This window comes from Bos javanicus, chromosome 17, assembly GCF_032452875.1.
Source record: "Bos javanicus breed banteng chromosome 17, ARS-OSU_banteng_1.0, whole genome shotgun sequence".
Taxonomy (NCBI): domain Eukaryota; kingdom Metazoa; phylum Chordata; class Mammalia; order Artiodactyla; family Bovidae; genus Bos; species Bos javanicus.
In genome coordinates, this window is record NC_083884.1 from 69,962,545 (window position 1) to 69,980,758 (window position 18,214).

The 18,214-nt window shown below is 54.4% G+C and overlaps 1 protein-coding gene across 3 annotated transcripts; it reads right to left on the reverse strand.

Moving 5' to 3' along the window:
* Window positions 1-4,073: 4,073 nt before the first annotated feature.
* LOC133229083 (galactosylceramide sulfotransferase) lies at window positions 4,074-17,108 on the reverse strand. 3 transcript variants are annotated; one of them, XM_061385358.1, is made up of 3 exons: window positions 17,016-17,108; window positions 6,292-6,431; window positions 4,074-5,515 (listed from the first exon to the last, which is right to left on the reverse strand). In XM_061385358.1, the coding sequence occupies exons 1-3, from the start codon at window positions 17,043-17,045 to the stop codon at window positions 4,375-4,377; spliced, it is 1,311 nt and encodes a 436-aa protein (XP_061241342.1). In that variant the 5' UTR covers window positions 17,046-17,108; the 3' UTR covers window positions 4,074-4,374. The 3 variants fall into 3 exon arrangements, with proteins under 3 accessions (XP_061241342.1, XP_061241341.1, XP_061241343.1); XM_061385357.1 differs by having other exon boundaries at window positions 4,074-5,518; XM_061385359.1 differs by lacking the exon at window positions 17,016-17,108 and adding an exon at window positions 10,609-11,634 and having other exon boundaries at window positions 4,074-5,518.
* Between the last annotated feature and the right edge of the window lie 1,106 nt (window positions 17,109-18,214).

The following is an 18,214-nucleotide window of genomic DNA, read 5'->3' on the forward strand; positions in this document are numbered from 1 at the left end:
AGGGATTGGGGGCAGGAGGACAAGGGGACGACAGAGGATGAGATGGCTGGATGGCATCACTGACTCGATGGACATGAGTCTGAGTGAACTCCGGGAGTTGGTGATGGACAGGGAGGCCTGGCGTGCTGCGATTCACGGGGTCGCAAAGACTCAGACACGACTGAGCGACTGATGTGATCTGATCTGAAAGAAGTGATGGCAAGGGAAGCTGGAAGGGGCCGCCTCTCCCTTTTCGGTTCTTATATGGGTCTCTGGTGCCTGTGGCTGCCGAGGGGCACCCCCTCTTCAGACTCCCTGCCTCAAGTTGCCCCCTGACTGGGCCCCCCCAGGGTCATGTGAGTTCTCTGCTAAGGAAACCAGCCCTGCACTCCTGTACCTTGGCTAAGGTGTTAGCCTCCGCAGGGATAAGGACCAGGTCAGTTAGGACAGGTGTGGAGTAGGCCCTCAAGGCTGAAATAGCTCCTTCTCTTCCCGCTGCCCTATTTTCTCTCCCTCTTTTTCACCTTCTCCCTACCTCCTTTCTTCTCTTCCTTCCCATTTTCCTCCCTATTTTCCTTTTTCTCGAGCATGCAGCCTGCAGGATCTTAGTCCCAAGATTTGCACCCACCCCCTGCCATGGAAGTGTGGAATCCTAATCACTGGACCCTTTCCTCTGTCTTTCAACATTTATTAAGAGCTAACTGTGTGTCAGGCCCTGGCCTGGCCACCGGAGGCTGGCTGTGTCCATAAGACCCAGGCCCTGGCCTGGAGGGGCCTCGCAGACAGGCAGATCCACGGCTCTGACCCTGGGCTAGCCGAGCTGAGATGTGCAGCCTGGAGGCCCTGAACCAGCCTGAACCTGGAGGCTGGGTTGTCAGAGAAGGGTGCCCAGAGACCGAAGGCAGAGCGTGCTTTGAAAACACGTAACAGTGTGAGGCCTGCAAAGGGAAGGGGGCTTTACACCATAGGAACAGCATGTGCGAAGCCCCAGAGGCCTGCGGCTGCCTGGTTTCTCCTGAAGGGGATGCAGGGACCGTGGTGGGGGAGGGGCTCGGAGCAGAGGATGGCCTCAGGCTACAGGCGGAGGGTGGCTCTTAGGGGCGAGCCTGAGGGAGGGACCCAGGTGAGGGGCAGAGTCCTGACCCGGGAGAGTGTGTTCGTGTCCTGGGGCTGCCTTAACAAAGTCCCAACAGACTGGGTGGCTTCAAACAACAGGAGTTTATTCTTTCACAGATCTGGAGGCTAGAAGTCTGAAATCGCGGTGCCACGTTCCCTCTGAAACTCTGGGAGAATCCTTCATTGCCTCTTAGCTTCCGGAGGTGGCCGTCACCCCTGGCGTTCCTAGGTTGGCAGATGTGTCACGCCAGCCTCTGCCTGTCTTCGCGTGGCGCGGTCCCTGTGCGTCCGTGTGTGTTCACATGACGCGTCCACGTCTCATCAGGACACCAGCCATGTTGGATTAGGGTCCACACCGAGGACCTCGTCTTTCTTGTTATATGTACAAAGACCCTGTTTCCAAATGCCAGTCATAGGGAACTGAGAGGTAGGACTCCAGCATGTCTTTTCAGGGGATACAGTTCAACCCCTGACAGAGAGGAACAAGTAGTTTCACTGAATTTCCCCCGGGGGCAGCCTTGATCCCTGCTTGGCTTTCACGGGTCTGGCCTACGGGTCGCCCCCACTGGCCAGTAACGGCAGAACCCGCCGAGACTGAACTTGGGAGCATGGCGCCCTCTGCTGTCCAGGTGTAGCAAGAGCAGCCCGGTTCCTGAAGGCGACCCCCTTGCAGAGCCGCTTGGAGACCTATTTTTCCGGCCACGGAAAAGCCCTTCAGTCCTGAGGCTGAGGTGGCCAACTGGAATGGTGCTGAAGGTCTGGGGGCTGCGAGCACCAGCTTGGCAGCTGACTGACCTGGGTTTGCGTCCTGCCTCTATGGTTGGCTGACTGGGTGACCCTGGGCTGGTGGCTCTGCTTCTCTGTGTCTCCATCACCTTCTCGGGGCAGCAAAGGGTATTGTGCGTGTTCCCACAGGGCACAGTGCTGGGCACAGGGTGGTTGCTCAGTATCTGGCAACTACTCATTATCAAAGTGTTAATTATGTTAACGTGAGTTAAGAACTGTACTGATTTTAAAACAAACCAGGCAGATGATCAATGCTAATAAAGTAATTTATGTTCTTAGCATCTACTAACGGCCAGATTTGTTCTCCTTGGATCCCCTAAAGGGCCTAAAAGTGCCAATATTCATAATAATAAACAATGAAATAATATATCAGATTATTATTGGCATTTCTAGGCCCTTAGGGTTCCAGGGAAATAGAATTACGGGGTTCCACGAGCCAGAAAGTTATAATATTGCACTCAATCACATCTCTCTCTGATTAATAAAAGGAGGGAAAATTCTCTAATAAATGTGGGGTCAGTTACAGCATTTCCTGCAAATACACCTAGCTATTGTCAGTTTTATTTATTTTCGCTTATATCTCTCCTTATGAATAAAATAAAGACTCTGAGGGTGTGCTAATCTCTTGCTACAAGGAACCCTATGAGGGTGCAGGCAGTAGCCCCAGGCGGTTGGTGGGGTCAAACTGGTCCCTGCCTACCGGAAGTCCTGGTTGCCCAGGACTGAGGTGTTTGCTGCAGTGTGGAGCTTTCAGGGCTGAAACCAGGTCGGCCCCAGGAACTGAAACAGTCGGTCACCCTCACTCCTTCCTACCCTGCTTGGACCAGAAGCTCACTCCAGGAGGAGGACTGACTCAAGCCCAGGGAGGTGAGTGATCGATCGGCCTGACTTACCTGGCTTCAAATTCTGACCCTGGCACTCTTAGCTGTGTGACCTCGGGAAGGTCACTTAACCTCTTTGAACTTTGGTCTCTAAAGGTAGGATGCTGTACATATTCAGATAAGATATATAAGCACTTGGTTTGGAGCCTGGCACAAACAGGTCTCCAAGAGTCTCCTGGCTGCAATTTCTGCCTTCCACATCTGGCTTCTGGCTCCTGGTTAGAGACCTAAGGAAGGGCCTTTGTCCCCTTGGGGAGGCTGAGGGAGGCAGGTGGTTTGAGCTGACAAATCCCCACCCTGATTGATCATACTTGACGTGCATGGCTGCTCTCTGGACCTGAGCTCCAGCAGGGCCTGGGCCATCTAGCTGACTGCTGTCTGCTCAGGACCAGCTCAATGCTGGGGTGCACAACCAACAGCTAATAAATACCTTTTTTTTTTTTTTTTTGTATAATTGAACCCTAGGATGAGAGGGGGAAATCCAGGACTGAGGGAGGCTTGGAGCACAAGCAGAGGATGAGGCAGCCGGGAGAGGTCAGTGGGGGAGAGGGAGCCGGCAGGGACAGGGTGAACAGACATTGGCTGTGGAAAGGATTTGGGATCCTGGGGAGATGGTTTAGTACCGGGGTCTGATTCATCCTGCAAGGTAAATCTCAAGCAATTCCCTTCTGTTTTCAGAAGGTCAGTCCCACATGCGTATATGGGATGGCGACTGCGCCTATCTCAAAGGGTTATTGTGAAGACTGATGAGATTGGGGGAGGAGCCCTCAGCCTGGGTCCAGGGCCTGCTAAGTGCTCCCCACCTCCCTGTCACTCTCATGCACACTCCCCCACACACACCCACACGATCTTCTAGGTCTTGGGACCTCACGGGAGTCCTTCAAACACAAAGGGCTTCAGCATGTGACAGATACACACCAAACCCCGCCCCACCCCTGGGCTCTGAACCCCTGGGCTCTGTCCACAGGTGCCCACTGCACTCCCTTGCTGCTGCTAAGTCACTTCAGTCGTGTCTGACTCTGTGCGACCCAGAGACAGCAGCCCACCAGGCTCCCCCGTCCCTGGGACTCTCCAGGCAAGAACACCGGAGTGGGTTGCCATTTCCTTCTCCAATGCATGAAAGTGAAAAGTGAAAGTGAAGTCGCTCAGTCGTGTCCGACCCTCAGCGACCCCATGGACTGCAGCCTTCCAGGCTCCTCCATCCATGGGATTTTCCAGGCAGAGGACTGCTCTCCCTTGGGGTTCCCAAATCCCCACCAGTCACACCCCACACACACACACCAGGGCCGCGCCAGTCAGCACCACTGAGGCTGATTAACAAAAACACATCAAATTCTTTTACTTCTGAAGTCTCCCCTTTAAGGGGAGCCAGAAAATAGAACATTCTTTTTGGGTGGAGGGTAGGGGGATTTAATTGAAAAAAAAAAAACAACTCTAATTAGTCAAATACTGATCTCAGTTAGGCCCTGTGTGCCGTGGGCCCAGTCCTTGGCTGGTTGCACCCCTGAGAACAGCCCCACCTCACCCCAGGAACTGGGGTGGCACCAAGAGGGGCCGCAGGGGGGTGGCTGGCGGGACCCCCGCCGGGCCCTCCTCGGCGGGGGCCCCGGCGTCACCACCGCAGGAAGTCCCGGATGAACTTCCAGAGCTTGGTGATCCACAGGTTGGCGCCCAGGTCCATCAGGTACTGGATCTCCGGCGTGAGCATGCGCCGGCAGAGCTGCGCATGCCGCTGCCCGATGCTCTTCTTGAGGTTGTAGCCCAGGATGGACTTGGCGCCCAGCGGCTGCCAGGGCTGCATGGCCGAGTCCTCGATGGCCGCCGCGTCCACCGCGCGGCCGCCGTCGATGCAGATGCGGCGCATGCGCTCGTTGGCGCGCCGCAGGGCGGCCACCTCGCGGGCCATGCGCTCGCGCCCGAAGGCCTCCACCTTGCGCCAGAAGCTGGCGTTGAAGTGGCGGTAGAGGCGCGCGTCCAGCACGTTCCAGGCCGTGGCGCGCCGGTACAGCTCGCCCGAGAGGCGCGGCACGGCCGAGGCGCGGCGGGCGTTGAGCTTGAAGTAGAGCACGTCCTCCAGCTCCCAGCACAGCAGGTCCTTGAGCAGCACGAGCGACTCGTCGAAGTACTCCTGCAGCAGCACCAGGTGGAAGTGGCGCTCCACCTCCAGGATGTGCTCCCGCACCTGCGGGCTGCTGGGGTCCAGGTCGCTGTCGTAGCCCAGGTCGAAGAAGAGCAGGTTGCGGAGGTAGTGGGCGTTGTAGCCGCGGGGGTCGTAGTAGCGGTCGGGGTCCTGCAGGAACTCGGCCAGCTTGTCGCGGCCCGAGAGCTTCCACGTGAAGGGCACCACGGAGCCGAAGTAGTGGAAGGAGGACTCGAAGAGGCGGGCGGGGTCGCGCAGCACGGTGATGAAGGTGGCGTTGGGCGCCACCAGGCCCCGCACCTCGTCGTAGTGGAAGCGCATGTGGTTGCAGATGATGTTGAAGCAGGCCCCGGGCCGGTAGTCCTGCACCAGGCTGCGCGCGAAGAAGGCGGGGTAGTCGAAGTCGTTGCGGCCGTTGGGGAAGGCGAACTTGAGCCCGTGCTTCTGGCCGAAGCGGAACAGGATGTTGAGCAGCGTGCTGCTGGCCGTCTTGTGCGTCTTCATGAACACGATGTCCCGCCGCGGCTGGCAGCCTCCCGCCGAGCCGTTGGCCGAGGTGGGAGCCTCTGGCTCCCTCGGGGCTGGAGAGCAGGGTGCCGCGCCCTCGGGGGTCCTGCTGGGGATGGAGGGGTGGCAGAGCCTCAGGAATCGGCCTGCTGGCCCCTCCACCCCGGGTCTACAGAGCAGGTGGCTGGGAGTGGCGGGGGGGGGGGGGGTACCCCAGGGACTCGCCATGGTCAGGGAGCTGGGGGACCAGATGGGCCTGTGTTCCAGGTTGCAAGGCTTAGGTCAGTGGTTTGGCCTATCTGGCCTTACTTTCCTCTTCTGTGAAATGGGGACAGTAACCCTCTTTGTGGTGTTGCTGTGAGGACAAGAACAAGTCTCATTCATGGCCACTGTGATGTACATTCATCATGAGTTCGTATGAGGCTGGACCACATGAAACCCTGCATGCAAAAATGGGCATTTCCTCTAGTTCGACTTAATACCTCCAACTAAGGGCACAGGCTTGGGTAGGTGATCAGCCCAATGGGGAGGCAGGATGACCTCATGGTTAGGAGCCAGGCTTGGAGGCAGGCAGACCGCAGTTTGAATCCAGGCCTGTGCCAGCCGAGTGCTCTTGGACTGGGCATCCCCACCTCCTGGCCCCGCTGGAGCCCACCGTGCAGATGGTGATATTTTATTCTTATGCTCCATGTCCGGCTCTGTTACCACACCCACTTCACAGATGAGGACACCGAGGCTTGGGGTTCCACAGTGAGTTCCCTGCCTTCAGTGGGACTTCTGCCCCGGGCACAGGGTGGCCACCCAGGAGGTAGCCCTTGTTATCAGACTGGGAGCCAACCCTCCGCTACCCCCAGCCCTTGGCCGCCCAGCAGGGCCACTCACGTGGAAGCCAGGCCAGTGTACAGCGGGGGGACGGCATAGGAGTACAGCAGTAGCAGGAAGCTGGTGAAGAGTGCTCCCAGCACCAGCCCCTTGGCCATGGACTCCCAGCGCTTCTTCTGTGGCAGCGGCATCTCAGACACCTGCAAGGGGTGGGTTGGGGTGCAGAAGAGCGCACGTGTTAGGAGGCCGGCCCCAGGGAGCCCTCACCACCATCCCCGGCCAGGCTGGCTTGAGAGGCAGCTTTTAACATTGGGACCTGCCTTCGCCAGCTCTGTGGCCACCCCCACCTCAGCAGTCCAGATAAGGACAGCATCTGGGCTGCAGATGGACACGGTGGACAAAGCCTACGCCAAGAAAGGCTGGGGCGAGAGGCAGGGGAAGGCTCTGCTGCCTGGGTCAGTTTTCATTTGTGAGCTGAGTGGCGGGTATATGGGTGTTATCCGTTTTATTTTTTTGTAGACCTTTCTGGGCTTCATAATGAAATCGTCTAAATAAAACAAGGAAAAGAAGACCCTTTCCTAGTGCCCTGTACCCCCAGGCCTGGGCTAGGGGTATCTACAGAGAGGGCCCTGAGGCCTGAGTCTCTCATCTTTCTGAAGGTTCAGCCAACCTGCCTGGCCCCCCTGCCACCCTTCCCAGCCATCCAGTGAGCGGCTGAGCTCCTTGTCTCTCCACACTGGCTCCTGTTCCCATGGGGTCTGTAGGGGACCAGGTGGAGAAACTGAGGCTCAGCGTGAGGAAGGAGAAGACTCAGCTCACACAGGCCTCTGCCCACATGTCTGCCTCTTCTCCAGCTGCTGGCAGGCTGGGTCAACCAGGTTAAGTCTGAATTGCAGGTGAACAACAAATGTTTTAGTTATCTGTATGTCCCAAATAATGCCTAGGATATACTTATACTAAAAATTATTCAGTATTTCTCTGAAAATCAGATTTAACTAGATGTCCGGGGGCCGAATGAGTGCTCCAGCTCTCAGCAGGGAACCGCTGGACTGTGTCTACAGGGGGCACCTGTGCGCCTTGAGACCAGTCTGTGACCTCAGGCTGAGTAGCAGGCAGCCCAGGAGCTGGAGCAGCCCATTCACCCTGAAATTCTCCCTTGGTCACAGCCTTTTTCAGCAGCAGCCTGGTCTTACTTTTCAGTCCCTGGTGGCTCAAGACAGTAAAGCGTCTGCCTGAAATGCAGGAGACCCGGATTCGATCCCAGGGTTGGGAAGGTCCCCTGGAGAAGGAAATGGCAACCCACTCCAGTGCCCTTGCCTGGAAAATCCCATGGACGAAGGAGCCTGGTAGGCTACAGTCCATGGGGTCATAAAGAATCGGACACGACTGAGTGACTTCACTTCACTTTTCACTTTTCCTGGTTTTGGGGGGCTAGGTTTTAGGTCTGACTGTGGTGACCCTGTCAGCAGGGGGCTGAGGCCTGAGCTGAAATGGGGGCTGTTCAGGCAGAGCTGTGCGGGTCCAGGACAGAGCTGGGACTCCGGGACCTTCTCATGGCCCCTTAGCTGCAAAGCCAAGGTCCCAAACTTTCCATTCCGTGCTGCACTGGGCCCCGGGTGCTGGAGGCCATGAGAGGTCATCCATGCCGCCCGCGATCACACACACGGCACGTCACCACTGACCCTGGGGCCAGAGGCCAGCCAGCCAGCCTGGAGGAGAACCCCTGGGAGAGTGACCGGAGGCACCCACAAACCTTTCCCAGAGAAGGGGCATTCCAGGCCTACCTGACCAGTCCCTCAGCCCCCCGCTGATCATCTAGAAAGTGCTCTCACAGGAAAGGACTAGCCGGAGGGAACCTGGCTTCCCTGGTGACAAGGACATATCTCTGTCCACTCTTAGGTGGGCAAGGTGGACAGGGTCGGGAGGGAAGGAGAGTGTTTCCGGAGGGTTTTCCTTTCAAAGGAAGACTGTAGAAACCCTCCCAGTTCTAACTCTTCTTCAGAAAGACTTGGGGAAAGTCACCCAAGTAAGGGTGTTCACAGCAGTTTGGTCAGAAAAAAAGAAACCACGTCAGTGTCCATCAGCAGGGAATTCACTGCACAAACCAAAGCCCATTCCCAGACAGAGGCATCTGTACCTGCTTTAACAGATAAAAAAAAAAAAAGAAAACCAAGGTGGAGCTGAATGGACTGGCTCAAAAACACACCATGACCTACTAACATGAAAAAAGAAGTTCTGGGACAGCATGCCACCAAATCCATATAGGTGATGGTAAATACACACAGACCCAGTTAGACACCCCTGGAGGGTAGTCTAGGTTTTAACAGTGGTATCCTCTGCATAGCTAGGGAGGGGGTATATGAGCAAATGCTCTTCTATATTTGGCATTTCTCTAAGGGTTGGATTTCTTTATTAAAGAGAATATATTACTTTTTAATCAGAAAAAGGCAATAACGTGTATTTACTATATTTAAAGAATAGATAAAGCTTGCAAGGTGGGGAAAGTCAGCTCGCGCTGGTCTGGTCACAGAGAGGCCTAGGGGAGGGAGGTGCTGACCCGGGAGCCCCAGGCCCGGGTTTCAACCACAGGAACCCTTTGGAGCCCCAGTTTCTCATCCTAAAATGGGGAAGCTGGTGGTGCTAGCTCTCTCCCTGCCCCGCCCCAGAGATGGACCAGGCAAAGTGACTGGCACATAGTTGTCGCTCAAAGAGAGTGGGAACCTGCTCAAAGTCCTGTCCTTGTCACTCTCGGGGTGGGTCCCCCTTGCCAACCAAGCGCAAATCTGCCCCCCACCTCAAGCGCCCCCACCGGCCTCCTGTTCCTTGGGGTCCCACAGGGCAGTCCTGGGCTGGGCCAGAACCTCAGACTCGAGCCCAAGCCTTAGTGGAGGCCTGGGCATCTGTTTCTGACTTTCAAATGTGGAGGGGTTTGGATTGTTGCCCTCTGACTCACTCCCCTCAGGGCCCACCCCTGTCTTAGGAGCCCACTCACCAGGGCACCTTCCGGAACTCAGGGAGGCTGCTGGTGAGACTCTGGGAGAGGTCAGGCAGCAGGGGGCAGACCAGCCTCCCAGGACCACCAATCAGGCTCTGCCTGGCCCCGCCCAGGCCCGCCCCCAACCCCCATCAGGACTTTCCCTCATGCATTCGTTCATTTCCCACTCTGGCGTCCTCAAAACCAGCAGGGCCCTGCCCTGCCAGGTGCTGGGCCCTGGGCCTCGCCACCCTCTGGGTTCACTTCTGAGCCCCTCTAGGACCCAGGCCCTGGGACGGGGCTTCTCCAGAGCATCTTACTGAGTCCACCCCGCTGTCCTCGGATTCACTTCTGAGCCCCTCTAGGAGCCAGGCCCTGGGACGGGGCTTCTCCAGAGCATCTTACTGAGTCCACCCCGCTGTCCTCGGAGGCAGGCCTCCCTATCACCCCTGTTTTGCAGGTGGGGAAACTGAGGCTCTGGGTCACAAAGTAGGGGGCACAACTGGGATTCGAGCTGTGGTCTGTTGGCTTGCAGTGTGCATCTTCCCGGCTGTCCGTGGCAGCTGCTGCCCACCGTGCAGCGGGCCCAGCCCCAGCCCCAGCCCGAGGGGAAAGGGTGTGCACAGCTGGACCTCACTTAAGGCCGAGGCTTGCAGGCAGCTGACAGTCCCAGGGCTGAGGCCATGAGGTGGTGGTGGCGGCTTAGTTGCTCAGTCGTGTCCAGCTCTTTGCGACCCCGTGGACTGTAGTCTGCCAGACTCCTCTGTCCGTGGCATTTTCCAGGCAAGAATACTGGAGTGGGTTGCCATTTCCTCCTCCAGGGCATCTTCACCACCCAGGGATCGAACCCGTGTCTCCTGGCCCGCAGATTCTTTACCACTGAACCATCAGGGAAGCCTAAGGACTTGGGGTACCGAGGACAATCGCAGCACGGCCCAAGCCTTCCAGCCTCCACCTTGGAAAACGGTGCCTCCAGAAGGCTGAGGCTCAGAGAGGGCAGAGCCCCCATCAAGGTCACACAGCACAGCAGTGGCAAAGACAGGACTAGAGCCTGAGTCTCCCTCCTCTGCTGTGGTGGGACAGTCCCAGGCACTCAGGGCAGACCGCCCCCCTCCCCACCCCACCCCTCTATTCCTGTCCTCCTGGGTTACCCAGGCCAGATCGCCCTCCGTGTGTGCCGACGGCTGGCTCCCGGCCAGACCCAGCACTCCTCCTGTTCAGCTGGACCAGCAGACTCCAGGGAACGAAGGGGAGACGGGGCTCATCCTCCGCAGCATCCACACAGGGACCCCAAGCCCAGGATGGTGAGCCTTCCAGCCTAGGGCGCCACCAGCAGGCAGGCCTCCATCCCAGGGCATCCTGCTCCCCCAGGGGCCGTGCACAGGGCAGAGGAAGACACTCACCTGGGGCCAGGTCTGGCTGCCCCTTCCCTCTCCCTGCCTGAGCCACGTCTGACTCCCAGGCTGCCTCTGCGGTCACTGGGAAACCGGAACGCTCCAATGACACCCAGGAGTGTGCTGGCTGGCTCCCTCTTGCTTCAGCGGCCGTGAATATTCATGAGTTCCCTCCCTGGGGAGAGCAGGTGGCATATCCCTGTAGTATCCCTGTACACTGTGGGTGCTGCCCCAGCCCTCTGCCCCCTGGGTGGTTCCCCCCAACCCTCTCTGGACCTCAGCAGCCCGGCAGCTCCTCCATCCAAGGGCTCAGCAAGGTCCCCGGCGTCCTTGGCCCAAGGACACAGGCAGCCGCAGAGCCCTGCAGAGAGCCTGGGACTGGCTTGAAGGCCATGGGAGGGACACGAAGGCAGGTGAGCAGGGAAACTAATTGCTTCTCCAATCACATCTCATGTTAAGTCTCAAAGCTGCCCTCTGAGTCAGGTACTACCGTTAGCCACTCCCCAGGTAAAGAAACCCAGGCTCAGAGAGGTGAATTCACCTGTCCAAGGTCACACAATTAGCCATGAGCAGACAGAACCAGAGTCTAAACACGGACTTGCCAAACTCTAGGTCTTAGAGATGTCCAAGGCACGACCGGAGACCAAGGTTGGTCTAAAAGCTGGGAGAGCCCAGAGAGCCAGGACCTCAACCTGAATGGTGCCCTGGAGGCAAAGTACCTGAGCAGGGCTGGGAGGACGAGTCTGATGAGACTTCACCTCTCTGAGCTCCAGGTTCTTCATCAAAAAGGCACAGAAATGGTGCCTCTCCTGCCTCCACCCCCGGTGAGGTGGTGGCACAGGACACCCCTGGAGCAGCCTCCAGGGATCTGGGCTGATCAGAGATGCGGATCCTTCCCAAAGTCTCTGTGGGAACAGGTAGGTCTAGGGGCCCTCAGGCTCAGCCCAGGCACTGGAATCTCTCATCCTTGCTCAGCGTTGTTCATGGACAGAGGGTGCCCAGAAAAGCCTCCCCGCTACACCCCACCAAATCCTTCCTTCAACACTGATGCCCAGAGCCCCACCATGGCCCATGTGTGGGGCTTTAGGGACCGGAGTATCGCCATCAATTGATCATAATCACTACTGTGACGGTCAGTGATGCCACAGCGAGCACTTTCATAAACCGAGCAGCTGCCAGTGCCTCCGAAGGAGCAGCAGGCATGTGACCCTGTGTGCTCAGCGTTCTTTCCCCCAGAGCCCCGCCCAGCTTCCACGGAACAGGGGAAGCCCAGAGTCCTCCTCTCCCTGGGGGCTGAGCCGAGTCCAGGGCTGGCATCAAAGAGCAGACACCGAGGTTTAGGAGCGTGGACTCTGGACCAGAGTCTAGTCTTGTGCTCGGGACTCGCCATGCATCACGCACCCTCATAACCTTTGCAGGGAGCCCTCTTTATCCCCCACTGTACCGTAGACGAGAAAGCTGAGGCGCAAGGAGAGCAAGTGACAAGCCCAGAGTCGGGAGGGAGGGGTGCAGATGTAAGATCCTCATCCAGGTGGGAGTGGAGCGCAAGCTTTTGAGCAAGAAGTGAAATCGTGAGAGGAGTGGGAATCTAGTAAGAAGAGCCAAGTAAATATTTTATTTACACACATATGTATCAGTAACATAGAGTTTTGGAAAAATAAAGCACTGCAAGTTTGCGAACTGCCCTGGTGGTGCAGCGGGGAAGAGGATACACTCCCAGTGCAGGCGGCCCAGGTCCAACCCCGGTCAGGGAACTAGATCCCACGTGCTGTAACCAAAGATCCCATATGCCACAGTTAAGACCCGGTGCAGCCAAGTAAACCTTTTTATTTTAACCTGAAATTTTCATATTTCTAAATATTGTTCTTGTCCTAGTGGATTGAGGCCAAGCATAAGGGAAATCTACTCATTGCTTCTGCTCTTAATATTTCTACTTGGAATTTGATCACTGCATTTTCTCTTTGACAACAACACTGCTCTAGTAGCCACTGTATACAGTGCATTGTATGCTGCTGCTGCTAAGTCGCTTCAGTCGTGTCCGACTCGGTGTGATCCCATGGACTGCAGCCTACCAGGCTCCTCCATCCATGAGATTTTCCAGGCAACAGTAATGGAGTGGGGTGCCATTGCCTTCTCCCACAGTGCATTGTATAATTTGATTCAATTATTTTGATTTACCTAATTTTCATACTGTTCTTTATTAGCCAGCCTTTAGCTGGGGTTTGATGTCCACAAGCACTTACCATACAAAAACTTCATTTTAGAATGGCGAATGATCACCCAATAAGAGTTTTGTTAGGAAAATTATTTGAGAATGATAGAAGATGCCTAAGGAAACTTCTGATCCAGTGACGCTCAAAGGAACAGACTATAAAATAAATTGGGAGAGATAGAGGGAAATTTCAGTGTAGTATAACCTAGACTTCTACTTTTTTATTATATATTCATTTATATCCAGAAAAACAAAGATGAAATTCTAAAGATGCAAATGCATGCTAATATCTAATCCTCTCATTCACACCAGTTCATTTTGTATGCAATTTTGGTTCCAGAAATGTACATTTTCCTCTCCCATAAAAGTAGTCTGGAGGCTGGACATGAAAACAAGTTACATCTAGCCAGTTTTTCAGTTATAAGTGACCCACAACTTAAAACTCACTGCAGTAGAGACACAACAGTCCGAACAGCTTCCTCTCTGCCAGCCCTTTTATTAAGGCTTCGTAAAAAGTGAACGGTATGCGTACACGTGTTTAGTGACTCAGTCTTGTCCGACTCTCTGCGACCCTTTGGCCTGTAGCCTGCCAGGCTCTTCTGTCGGTGGGACTTTTCGGGCGAGAATACTGAAGTGGGTTGCCATTTCCCTCTCCATTGGATCTTGCCGACCCAAGGATCAAACCCACACCTTTTCTTTCTGCTGCATCGCAGGCGGATTCTTTACCCACTGAGCTGTGGTATAGAAAATCGAAAAACCAACAAGCGCTGATTCAAAGCAAATTCCTCTCTTAATTACAACACCATGTGGCAACCCCACTCCAGTGTTCTTGCCTGGAGAATCCCAGGGATGGGGCAGCCTGATGGGTTGCCGTCTAAAGGGTCGCACAGAGTCGGACACGACTGAAGCGACTTAGCAGCAGCAGCAGCAACAGGTCAAGAGAGTTTAACATCTGAAACAAGGGCAACTCATTAAAACAATAGCATCTTGATGTAGTAATTAAGAAATATGACTCCATGGCTGTCATGGATATCTCAAGCACTTTGGATCTTTTTATTGCTTTTATCGAAAACTACAATACAAAACACTACTTTGATTGGTGCTATATTGGGTAAGCAGTTAGCATATTAAAAAGCAGATATACTAGATATGCTAGATAAGCAGATATGCTAGATAGCATATTAAAAAGCAGAGACATTACTTTGCCAACAAAGGTCCGTCTAGTCAAGGCATTGTTTTTTCCAGTGGTCATGTATGGATGTCAGAGTTGGACTATACAGAAAGCTGAGCGCTGAAAAATTGATGTTTTGAAGTGTGGTGTTGGAGAAGACTCTTGAGAGTCCCTTGGACTGCAAGGGGATCCAGCCAGTCCATCGTAAAGGAGATCAGTCCTGAATATTCATTGGAAGGACTGATGTTGAAGCTGAAATCCAATACTTTGGCCACCTGATGTAAAGAACTGACTTGAAAAGACTGATTTGAAAAGACCCTGATGCTGGGAAAGATTGAAGGTGGGAGGAGAAGGGGACGACAGAGGATGAGATGGTTGGGTGGCATCACCGACTCAATGGACATGAGTTTGAGTGAACTCTGGCAGTTGGTGATGGACAGGGAGGCCTGGCGTGCTGTGGTCCATGGGGTCCCAAAGAGTCGGACACGACTGAGCGACTGGACTGAACTGAACTGAACTGGTAAGCAGTTTTGGGAAGTATGAAGAAAAGACATGAATAAAAGCATTTTCTAAAGTGAGAGATGTTTGGGGTTAGACGATGCGAGCTATTATATATAGAATGGATGAACATCAAGGTCCTGCTGTATAGCACAGGGAGCTATATTCCATGTTCTGTAATAAACCATAATGGAAAAAATATATATATATAAAAATATATATATATGGAAAAAGAATATATATATGTGTGTGTGTGTGTGTATGAGTGAATCACCTTACTGTCCACCAGGAACTAACACAACCTTGTAAATCAACTATACTTCAATAAAATAAATTTTAAAAAGAAGAGCTGCATGGAGCCAAGCCTTCCAGAGTGCAAGTGTTGATTGCAGGAGCTGTGCCTGCAGCCTTGCCAGAGGGGGCTCTTCCCAAGTGTCAGTGACACCGGCTCTGGTTGGTTCTGCCCCCATGGGAAAATTTCGTTTTTGTATAATTGTATTTGCTTCTTTTCGGCCGTGCTGGGTCTTTGTGGCTGCGTGGGCTTTTCTCTAGGTGCGGCAAGCCGGGGCCGCTCTCTAGTTGGGGCCCACGGGCTTCTCTTTGAGGTGGAGCACAGGCTCTGGGGCATGCGGGCTTCAGTAGTTGCAGCACGTGGGCTCAGTAGCTGCGGTTCCCAGACTCTAGAGCACAGGCTCAACAGCTGTGGCCCAGGAGCTTAGCTGCTGCTGGGCATGTGGGGTCCTTCCGGGCCAGGCATCGAACCCGTGTCTCCTGCATTGGCAGGTGGAGTCTCCACCACTGAGCCAGCAGTACAGGTGTTCTGCAGGTATTGACTGAGCACCTGTACAGCGCCCAGCACTGGGGTGCAGGCTCCCCAGTGCACAGAGCCCAGGCTTTCAGGGCGCGGGGCGAGAGAGGTGCAGGCAGACAGCTGCGGGTATTCTGATGGAGACACACAGGCAGAGCTTCCTGGTGCAGAGAACACACCGGATCCAGCCTGGAGGGGCGGGAGCGGGGGTGGATGCTCGGGGCCGTGACCAACCAAAGGGGTGGGATGGGGAGTGGGTGCCTGGGGCCTGTGACCGCCCAGAGGGGCGGGATGGGGGTGGGTGCTCAGCACCCCGTGATGACCTAGAGGGGCTGGATGGGGGGTGGGTGCTCAGGGCCTGTGACCGCCCAGAGGGGCGGAATGGGGCGTGGGTGCTTAGGGCCCCGTGACCTAGAGGGGCGGGATGGGAGGTGGGTGCTCAGGGCCCTGTGATCACCTAGAGGAGCGGGAGAGAAGTGCAAGAGGCAGGGCATATATGTATACATAGAACCGAATCACTTTGTTGTACAGCAGATACTAACCGCATTGTAAAGCAATTATACTCCACATTAAAAAAAAAAACTCCTTTTTTAGCTTGGGTAGGGAAAAAGACATTAAAATGACATTAAAAATGAAATAGAAAATGCCTCAGCCGAGAGTGCCTAGAGAGACAGGACAAGAAAATGGAATGTGGCATCCTGGATAGGATCCCAAAATGGAAAAAAACTAAGCAAATCTAAATAAAACACAGATCTTAATTACTAATCACATAGCAATAATGGCTCATTAAAGGTCACAAACATACATATGAAAGTCAAGTGTTAATGTGAAGCATCTATGGGAACTTTCTCTAGTATCCTCACAACTTTTCTGTAAATCTTTTTAGAATGGTTCTAAAAAATAAAGTTTGTAAAAAAACTAATTAAAAAAAAAAAACAACCAACAATCAAATGCAACAGAACAGAAGGGAGGCCTTCCTCTGTGCAGGCTCTGTGTGCGCCCATGACCTCAGGTCTGACTCCCAGCATCTTGAAGGTAGAGACCAGTATTACACAGGCCAGGAGAGCGAGGCAGCTTGTATGGGCACCCTGCTAGCAATCACTGTTCTGTCTGATTCCAGCCTGGCTTCTGACTTCTCTCCTGGCTCAAGCTCAAAAGCCATTCCATGGGATATGCTGAGATGACATGAATTTTTCCCCTAAGTTCTAGGGTGGTTTCTGTCACTCTAACTATTCTGCACTACTGGGGCAGTTCCTAGAGGAAATTCCTCCTCCGCCTTTTATTACACCCACTCTCTGAACGTTCACTGGGCACTGGTGTCAGATCCCTGAGAGAATGACACCTGAAGCCCTGTCTTCAAGGAGCTGGAGACAGACCCAACCCTGAAGACAGTTCAGTGGTATTTACTCAAGACCTGCCCAGGCCTGTCATCCTGAGAACTTCCTAGGCGTTACCTCTAACCTCACCTCACCCTGTTGCCCACCATGCCAGGCACTACACCCTCTCATTTAATTCATAACAACCCTTGGGGAGGTGGCCTCATGCCCACTTTATGGATGAAGAAACTGAGGCGCCATAAGATTTTTGTGCTGTGCTGATTTGGACGGGAACTGAGATTCCAGCCCACTCTTCAGGGCTGTCCCCCAAAGTCTCCCACCTGCTTTCCTGAAGCACCACCCCCATTCCCTGCCACCCTGTCAGCCTCCACCAACCCCAGCTGGCCTCACCTCGGAGCCAGCGCAGGAGGAAGTGGTCATCAGCCTTGGGCAGTGTGGGGAGCAGATCCTGAAGGCTATCCCGGAACTGAGGGAGGGGATACAATGGTCAGAGGTGCTCCCACAATCCCAACGCTGTCCCAGACCTTCCCAGTCTCAGTCCACCGGTCAGTCCTGCCCAGGGACCCTGCAGAGTTAGCAGCACATGCCCGGACCAGGTTGCGACCTGGGAATGGGCCAGCCCTCAGCCCACCATGGCAGGAAGAGTTGGATCCTTCTCAAACCTGAGGACTTCTTTGCCCAAGACCCTTGTTCTGTAGGTTCGAGGGAGGGTTGTGCCGTTTCTGTTTTTATAAACATCCCTGGTGAATCTGATGCAGGCCCACCAGAACATTCTGGAGACGTTGCCTGGATATTGAGTCATGAGGGTCTGGACTTGGAAGCAAGTAGCTTAACCTTTCTGAGCCTCAGTTTCCTTGTCTGTGAAGTGGGGATAATGATACATTTGTGCCAGTCAAAGGAGTTTGTGAAGGTAAAGGCTTTAGATTCAGGCCTGGCTTGCAGCAGGTGACAGATGTGAGGCTCACAAACCAGGAGCCTCAAAAGAAACCCTTCTCCAGCGTCTGAAACTGCCCTTTCACAGGCTTAAGGTGTGAGCCACAGTTGTGATTGGAGAAGGAAATGGCAACCCACCCCAGTATTCTTGCCTGGAGAATCCCATGGACAGAGGAGCCTGGTGGGTTACAGTCCATAGCATCGCAAAGAGTCAGGCGTGACTGATCGACTGAACAGCAACAGTTGTGATACCCTCCTGTCCCCAACGTTGCCACCCTGAATTCACAGCTTCCAGTCTCTGGCCATCTGCAAACTGATTTTTTTTGTGTGGCCATGCCACAGGGTTGTGGGATCTTAGTTCCCTGACCAGGGGTTGAACCCAGGCACAGCAGTGAGTCCTAACCACTGGATTGCCAAGGAATTCCTGGCAAATAGAATTAATGCTGTAGCAACTAAGACCTCCTCATGGTTAAGACACTACCAGGTGAGGCTCAGACTTCCCTGGTGGCTCAGACAGTAAAGCGTCTGCCTACAATGCGGGAGACTGGGATTCAATCCCTGGGTTGGGAAGATCTCTTGGAGAAGGAAATGGCAACCCACTCCTGTATTCTTGCCTGGAAAATCCATGGACGGAGGAGCCTGGTAGACTACAGTCC

What these genes read in the sequence shown, in the direction of transcription:
- LOC133229083 (XM_061385357.1), bottom strand. Translation starts at nt 17,045, where the DNA reads ATGACCACTTCCTCCTGCGCTGGCTCCGAG. An exon ending in CCTCCTGCGCTGGCTCCGAG is followed by an intron (nt 6,432 to 17,015) that starts GTGAGGCCAGCT and finishes CACCCCTTGCAG; the next exon opens with GTGTCTGAGATGCCGCTGCC. An exon ending in TACACTGGCCTGGCTTCCAC is followed by an intron (nt 5,519 to 6,291) that starts GTGAGTGGCCCT and finishes CTCCATCCCCAG; the next exon opens with CAGGACCCCCGAGGGCGCGG.